Genomic DNA, 8,944 nt, shown 5'->3' with positions numbered 1-8,944 from the left:
TGAAACCCTATTCTAGGTGGGTGGGCTCAGACCCACGCTATCCCTGTTACCGTCCTTACGGTAATACAACACTATGCAAATGAACCACCATTATGAGGAAGTGGTGCATGGAAGTCAACAACTGAATGTCTTTTTAATCATCGAATCAACTTGTTAGAAATATTCATAACGAGCTGAAGAAGCGACTGGAATTGCAAATAAATAAAGAAATGAACCGGATTAAATTTGTTTCAAGAAATTAGAGCTTGATGTCACAGCAGGGGAGCTGTTTGCCGTCATATTGCACTTTTAATGAGTACATCTCCATAGTGAGTGAATAACTTGAAGTTTCAAATGAATACGTGGAAATGAGATGCTCTTAATTGGTAATAATACACTTGTTATGTTATTAGCATATTCTCCAGTTCACTATGTAGTTTGGATAATGATCCCATGTCAACCAGAACTGGTGCGGTCCATTTCACTGCCTGTATTCGCAATGTTTTGAACTAACACCGCGGTAAACAAACAAAAACACTTACCATGAGATATAACTTGTTGATGAGACAATGTAGAATTGATCAAATCTGAAAAAGCAATGTTGCAAGCATCACATAAGTTCACATGTCATCATTTACAATGGCACTGAGAGTCACGCTTCTAAGAGCATCAATTTAACAACGACAAATGGTCTTTCGGATTTTGTAGGAAAACATCGAAATTCACAAGTCGAATTAATTAAGTGTAGGATATCAAATGCACAAATATGTTTGTCTATATTAAATGCACTAATGATTTTCTGAAAAGTCAACAACAAAAAGACACTGCAGTATAAACCATGTGAATAATAACAAGAACTAAAAGGTATCTTACCAAAGGTGTCTTGTTCTTTACCTCTGAGAATGGAAAGTGCAGTAAAGATACAGCAGGCTGTGAAAATGTAATGGGTATTGACACTCATCTACTCCATGCTTCTTAATGCTCACTAAGCGCTCGACAACAACAGTGTGGAGAAGACCTAACTGAACTACTCCACTGTCCTAACGAAGTATCCTATTTCAGCAGCTGTCAATCAAACGGGGGATTATGACCTAATGCATTCTGACATTTTCACAGTGTAGTATATGGATGATACATTTGCCACACTAACACATGAACAAGAGAGACTGTTGTAACAATGGACAGGGATCCAATGAAGAAATATGACATTTCAGCTTAGAATTGACCTAAATAGCGTTATAATCGGGGATTTCAGACATTAGACACTTTGTTTCACCCACATCCCAACTATCCCATTCCAGCCTTATGTTTCATTTACTGGAATCACATATCAGGTGGATTGAGGCTCTATACTCCAGCATTTTGGATTTGAGATCAAATGTTTTATGTGACGACAGCACAGAATGTCACTTTTTATTTTTCAGTATTTTCATACACATCTGTTTTACTGTTTAGAAATGGATGCACTTTATGTATATAGTCCCCCGTTTGACAGTGTCATAAATATTTGGACAAATTCAAATTGCAATTTGAAAAATTCAAATTTAAATTAAATTGCATTCAATTTATTCAAAAGTTGAGTATTTAGTCCCATATTCCTAGCACGAAATGACTACATCAAGCTTGTGACTCTACACATTTGTTGGATGCATTTGCAGGTTGTTTTGGTTGTGTTTCGGATTATGTTGTTCCAATTAGTAATGAATGGTAAATGATGTATTTTGTCATTTTGGAATCACTTTCATTGTAAATAAGAATAGAATGTGTTTCTAAACACTTGTACATTAATATGCATGCTACCATGGTTACGGAATATCATGAATGAATTGTGAATAATCATTAGGCGAGAAAGTTACAGAGTCATAAACATCATATCCCCCCTAAAAATGCTAACCTCCCTGTTATTGGTGTTGGCGAGAGGTTAACATGTTTTGGGGGCATGATCTTTGTGCATCTGTAACTTTCTCAATTATCATTATTCACAATTCATTCACGATTATACGTAATCATGGTAGCATCCACATGAATGTAGAAGTGTTCAGAAACATTTATTTATTTTTTACAATCAAAGTGACTCGAAAATGACAAGTGAATTTTGACCAAATACTTATGATGGGGGACTTCAAATGGGGGACTTTAAATGGGGGACTAAATACATAAAGTGCATTCATTTCTAAACGGTAAAACAGATATCGGTATGTATGAAAATACCCTGAAATAAAAGGTGACATTCTGTAATGTCGCCTCATTTAAAACGTTTTTTTTTTTTTAAATCTCATATACAAAATGCTGGAGTTCAGAGCCAAATCAAATATTTTAGCTTCGCTGTCTAAATGCATTCAGGGGAGTGTACCTAAAACAACATATCAACCACTTCCCTGCCTTGATAGGTTAAGTTTAGATAATATGTATAAGCAAACCAGACCTGGGTCAGATACATCTGAAATACTTTGAAATTCTTGAGATGCAATTGATTTTGTTTCCCCCGGCACAATGGAATAGTAATAAAACACAATAATACAAATGTAATACATACACCCAAAAGTGTAAACTCAAAGCTAAATCAAGAGCGGACACCTCAAATATTTACTAGGATTTGAAAGTGACATACCGCTGTGCCACTCGGGGAGCCCACATAACATTGACTTGTTCAACATTCCTCCATCTCTCAAACAATGTAGTTAGCCCAGATCTGAAGCGAACATGGGCTCATACATATGATTTGTTTGAGAGACGGAAGAATGCTGAACAAGTCAATGTTATCTGGGCTCCCGAGTGGCACAGCGGTCTAAGGCACTGCGTCTCAGTGCTAGAGGCGTCACTATAGACCCTGGTTTGATTCCAGGCTGTATCACAACCGCCCGTTATTGGGTCCCATAGTGCGGCGCACAATTGGCCCAGCGTCATCCGGTTTAGGGTTTGGCTGGGGTAGGCCGTCATTGTAAATAAGAATTTGTTCTTAACTGACTTGCCTAGTTAAATAAAGGTCCAAAATACATTTTTTTTAATTAGGTAGCTTCCCAATAGTTTCACTCGGCAACTTCATTCACATTACAAAGTGTGGAATCAATGCAACCTACCCAGAGCAAATGTGCAGATCTTAGTTTTTTGAAGGTTCATCTTGATCTTCGCTCCTGTCACATTGTATTTGGAAAGACAGAGCAAGTCAAGTTTACGATAGATCTCACCAATCTTTATACTGAGTCTGACTTTCAAGTTCTGTGATTATTATTTTTTTTAAAGCGATTACAAAAAGCGCTCTACACTCTACTCTGAAAGTAGCACGTTGAGATGTGGGAGAGGCTGAGTGAGTCGGAATGAGATCGTTGATAGGAGTGAGATCAGCAGATCACAAGAACAAGGTGTTTGTATCCTAGCTCTCCTATATGCCCATTCCTGTCCTGCACACAGCAACCCTGAAATAAAATGAGCACTTGCGAGGAGACAGGAGCCCGGGTAAGCATCGTCTCTCATCGAGTCGTAGCGCACAGATCTTGGTTTCATCTTAGGGGTTTTGGAGTTGAGTCATGGCTAAACAAGCAAAGATACCAACACATACAGGGAGAATCTTACACCAGCAAAGACTTCACTCCATCTTCAACCGCGAGTCTGACTGTATAATAAAAAACTGTGGTCAGACTTTATAATAACTTGAATGACTTCAACTTTAATCATTGTATAATATTGTTGTGCACTTGAGTGAGGACCCAAAAGCGGTTTAACAAAAACAGAGTCCTTTAATGTAAAAACACAGGGAAGACATAGATCCTCCTCAAATGTAGAAAATGGCAAAATAGACAACCCTCAGAGAGGGCGACAAATGAAACAGAAAGTCCTTCTGATATTTACAAAAGAGTCCCCTTCTTAGCAGCAGAGGAGAATAGCTGGGTTGCGGCGACAGACTGCTGGTCTCTCTGGGTAGGCGCGGGTCGTAGCGGACAGAGGTACCTGATCACACGTAGCATCAGAAGAACAGGCAGATTCCGACAGGATGGGTAAAGGGTGAAGCAAACGAGACGATAGTTTGGTTCTGGCATGAGAAACTCAAACGAGAATCTGACAAAGAAAGAAGCAGGAACAGAGAGAGAAATAGAGACCTAATCAGAGGGAAAAAGGGAACAGGTGGGAAAAGGGGGAACGAGGTAGTTAGAGAAGATGAGGAACAGCTGGGGGAAGGAGAGGAAGAGAAGGTAACCTAATACGACCAGCAGAGGGAAACGGAGTGAAGAGAAAGAACAGGAACAAGACATAATATGACAATACATGACAGTACCCCCCCACTCACCGAGCGCCTCCTGGCGCACTCGAGGAGGAAACCTGGCGGCAACGGAGGAAATCATCGATCAGCGAACGGTCCAGCACGTCCCGAGAGGGAACCCAACTCCTTTCCTCAGGACCGTACCCCTCCCAATCTACTAGGTACTGATGACCACGGCCCCGAGGACGCATGTCCAAAATCTTACGGACCCTGTAGATAGGTGCGCCCTCGACAAGGATGGGGGAAGACGAGCGGGGGCGCGAAGAACGGGCTTAACACAGGAGACATGGAAGACCGGGTGGACGCGACGAAGATATCGCGGGAGAAGAAGTCGCACTGCGACAGGATTAATGATCTGAGAAATACGGAACGGACCAATGAACCGCGGGGTCAACTTGCGAGAAGCTGTCTTAAGGGGAAGGTTTTGAGTGGAGAGCCATACTCTCTGACCGCGACAATATCTAGGACTCTTAGTTCTACGCTTATTAGCGGCTCTCACAGTCTGCGCCCTATAACGGCAAAGTGCAGACCTGACCCTCTTCCAGGTGCGCTCACAACGTTGGACAAAAGCCTGAGCGGAGGGGACGCAGGACTCGGCGAGCTGAGACGAGAACAGCGGAGGCTGGTACCCGAGGCTACTCTGAAAAGGAGATAGACCGGTCGCAGACGAAGGAAGCGAGTTGTGGGCGTATTCTGCCCAGGAGAGCTGTTCTGACCAAGACGCAGGGTTACGAAAAGAAAGACTGCGTAAGATGCGACCAATAGTCTGATTGGCCCGTTCTGCTTGACCGTTAGACTGAGGGTCGGAAGCCGGAAAGCCGGAAGAGAGACTGACGGAAGCTCCAATCAAACGGCAAAACTCCCTCCAAAATTGAGACGTGAATTGCGGACCCCTGTCCGAAACGACGTCTGACGGAAGGCCATGAATTCTGAAAACATTCTCGATGATGATTTGTGCCGTTTCTTTAGCAGAAGGGAGCTTAGCGAGGGGAATAAAATGAGCCGCCTTAGAGAACCTATCGACAACCGTAAGAATAACAGTCTTCCCCGCTGACGAAGGCAGTCCGGTGATAAAATCTAAGGCGATGTGAGACCACGGTCGAGAGGGAATGGGAAGCGGTCTGAGACGGCCGGCAGGAGGGGAGTTACCGGACTTAGTCTGCGCGCAGACCGAACAAGCAGCCACGAAACGACGCGTGTCACGCTCCCGAGTGGGCCACCAAAACGCTGGCGAATGGAAGCAAGCGTACTCCGAACGCCGGGGTGGCCGGCTAACTTGGCAGAGTGAGCCCACTGAAGAACGGCCAGACGAGTAGGAACGGGAACGAAAAGAAGGTTCCTAGGACAAGCGCGCGGCGACGGAGTGTGAGTGAGTGCTTGCTTTACCTGCCTCTCAATTCCCCAGACAGTCAACCTGACAACACGCCCCTCAGGGAGAATCCCCTCGGGGTCGGTGGAGACTACTGAAGAACTGAAGAGACGAGATAAAGCATCAGGCTTGGTGTTCTTAGAGCCCGGACGATAAGAAATTACGAACTCGAAACGAGCGAAAAACAGCGCCCAACGAGCCTGACGCGCATTAAGTCGTTTGGCAGAACGGATGTACTCAAGGTTCCTATGGTCAGTCCAAACGACAAAAGGAACGGTCGCCCCCTCCAACCACTGTCGCCATTCGCCTAGGGCTAAGCGGATGGCGAGCAGTTCGCGGTTTCCCACATCATAGTTACGTTCCGACGGCGACAGGCGATGAGAAAAATACGCGCAAGGGTGGACCTTGTCGTCAGAGAGGGAGCGCTGAGAAAGAATGGCTCCCACGCCCACCTCTGACGCGTCAACCTCGACAACGAACTGTCTAGAGACGTCAGGTGTAACAAGGATAGGTGCGGATGTAAAACGATTCTTGAGAAGATCAAAAGCTCCCTGGGCGGAATCGGACCACTTAAAGCACGTCTTGACAGAAGTAAGGGCTGTGAGGGGAGCTGCCACCTGACCGAAATTACGGATGAAACGGCTGCAGCTCGACGCGTGACTTAGGAACGGGCCAATCAATGACAGCTTGGACCTTAGCGGGATCCATCTTAATGCCTTCAGCGGAAATAACAGAACCGAGAAATGTGACGGAGGCGGCATGAAAAGTGCACTTCTCAGCCTTCACATAAAGACAATTCTCTAAAAGGCGCTGGAGGACACGTCGAACGTGCTGAACATGAATCTGGAGTGACGGTGAAAAAAAAAAATCAGGATATCGTCAAGGTAAACGAAAACAAAGATGTTCAGCATGTCTCTCAGGACGTCATTTACTAATGCCTGAAAGACAGCTGGAGCGTTTGCGAGGCCGAAAGGAAGAACCCGGTATTCAAAGTGCCCTAACGGAGTGTTAAACTCCGTTTTCCACTCGTCCCCCTCCCTGACGCGCACGAGATGGTAAGCGTTACGAAGGTCCAACTTAAACCTGGCTCCCTGCAGGATCTCGAAGGCTGAAGACATAAGAGGAAGCGGATAACGATTCTTAACTGTTATGTCATTCAGCCCTCGATAATCTATGCAGGGGCGCAGGGACCCGTCCTTCTTCTTAACAAAAAAAAACCCCGCTCCGGCGGGAGAGGAGGAGGGGACTATGGTACCGGCGTCGAGAGCTACAGACAAATAATCTTCGAGAGCCTTACGTTCGGGAGCCGACAGAGAGTATAGTCTACCCCGGGGGGGTTCCTGGAAGGAGATCAATACTACAATCATACGACCGGTGCGGAGGAAGAGAGGTGGCCCTGGACCGACTGAACACAGTGCGCAGATTGTGATATTCCTCCGGCACCCTCGTCAAATCACCAGGCTCCTCCTGTGAAGAAGAGACAGAGGAAACAGGAGGGATAGCAGACATTAAACATTTCACATGACAAGAGACGTTCCAGGAGAGGATAGAATTACTAGACCAATTAATAGAAGGATTCTGACAAACTAGCCAGGGATGACCCAAAACAACAGGTGTAAAAGGTGAACGAAAAATTAAAAAAGAAATGGTTTCGCTATGATTACCAGAGACAGTGAGGGTTAAAGGTAGCGTTTCACGCTGAATCCTGGGGAGAGAACTCCCATCCAGAGCGAACAAGGCCGTGGGCTCCTTTAACTGTCTGAGAGGAATGTCATGTTCCCGAGCCCAGGTCTCGTCCATAAAACAGCCCTCCGCCCCAGAGTCTATCAAGGCGCTGCAGGAAGCTGACGAACCGGTCCAGCGTAGATGGGCCGACAAGGTAGTGCAGGATCTTGAAGGAGAGACCAGAGTAGTAGCGCTCACCAGTAGCCCTCCTCTTACTGATGAGCTCTGGCTTTTACTGGACATGAAGTGACAAAATGACCAGCGGAACCGCAATAGAGACAGAGGCGGTTGGTGATTCTCCGTTCCCTCTCCTTAGTCGAGATGCGGATACCCCCAGCTGCATAGGGTTCAGCACCCGAGCCGGCGGAGGAAGATGGTAGTGATGCGGAGAGGGGGGCAACGGAGAACGCGAGCTCCTTTCCCCGAGCTCGGTGACGAAGATCAACCCTTCGCTCTATGCGAATAGAGAGTTCAATCAAGGAATCCACGCTGGAGGGAACCTCCCGGGAGAGAATCTCATCCTTTACCTCCGCGCGGAGACCCTCCAGAAAACGAGCGAGCAAAGCCGGCTCGTTCCAGCCACTGGAGGCAGCAAGAGTGCGAAACTCAATAGAGTAATCTGTTATGGATCGATTACCTTGACATAGGGAAGACAGGACCCTGGAAGCTTCCTCCCCAAAAACAGAACGATCAAAAACCCGTATCATCTCCTCCTTAAAGTCCTGATACTGGTTAGTACACTCAGCCCTCGCCTCCCAGATAGCCGTGCCCCACTCACGAGCCCGTCCAGTAAGGAGAGATATGACATAGGCGATACGAGCTGTGCTCCTGGAGTAAGTGTTGGGCTGGAGAGAAAACACAATATCACACTGGGTGAGGAACGAGCGGCATTCAGTGGCCTCCCCAGAGTAACACGGCGGGTTATTGATTCTGGGCTCCGGAGATTCGGAAGCCCTGGAAGTGGCCGGTGGATCGAGGCGGAGATGGTGAACCTGTCTTGTGAGGTCGGAGACTTGGGCGGTCAGGGTCTCAACGGCATGTCGAGCAACAGACAATTCCTGCTCGTGTCTGCCTAGCATCGCTCCCTGGATCTCGACGGCTGAGTGGAAAGGATCCGAAATCGCTGGGTCCATTCTTGGTCAGATTCTTCTGTTGTGCACTTGAGTGAGGACCCAAAAGCGGTTTAACAAAAACAGAGTCCTTTAATGTAAAAACACAGGGAAGACATAGATCCTCTTCAGATGTAGAAAATGGCAAAATAGACAACCCTCAGAGAGGGCGACAAATGAAACAGAAAGTCCTTCTGATATTTACAAAAGAGTCCCCTTCTTAGCAGCAGAGGAGAATAGCTGGGTTGCGGCGACAGACTGCTGGTCTCTCTGGGTAGGCGCTGGTCGTAGCGGACAGAGGTACCTGATCACACGTAGCATCAGAAGAACAGGCAGATTCCGACAGGATGGGTAAAGGGTGAAGCAAACGAGACGATAGTTTGGTTCTGGCATGAGAAACTCAAACGAGAATCTGACAAAGAAAGAAGCAGGAACAGAGAGAGAAATAGAGACCTAATCAGAGGGAAAAAGGGAACAGGTGGGAAAAGGGGGAACGAGGTAGTT

General features: G+C 46.3%; 1 protein-coding gene across 1 annotated transcript in view; it reads right to left on the bottom strand.

The window, feature by feature from the left end:
• LOC112255708 (annexin A5-like) overlaps positions 1 to 8,464 on the bottom strand; it is a 27,694-nt gene extending 19,230 nt beyond the window's left edge. The window contains exons 1-2 of the mRNA XM_042326292.1: positions 8,030 to 8,464; positions 7,663 to 7,785 (exon numbers count right to left, since the gene is read on the bottom strand). Coding sequence (XP_042182226.1) covers positions 7,663 to 7,785; positions 8,030 to 8,464 — 558 coding nt within the window. The remainder of the gene's footprint in view (positions 1 to 7,662; positions 7,786 to 8,029) is intronic.
• Between the last annotated feature and the right edge of the window lie 480 nt (positions 8,465 to 8,944).

Source organism: Oncorhynchus tshawytscha, linkage group LG08 (assembly GCF_018296145.1).
Source record: "Oncorhynchus tshawytscha isolate Ot180627B linkage group LG08, Otsh_v2.0, whole genome shotgun sequence".
NCBI classification, from domain to species: domain Eukaryota; kingdom Metazoa; phylum Chordata; class Actinopteri; order Salmoniformes; family Salmonidae; genus Oncorhynchus; species Oncorhynchus tshawytscha.
This window is presented reverse-complemented; position numbering and strand designations above follow the sequence as displayed.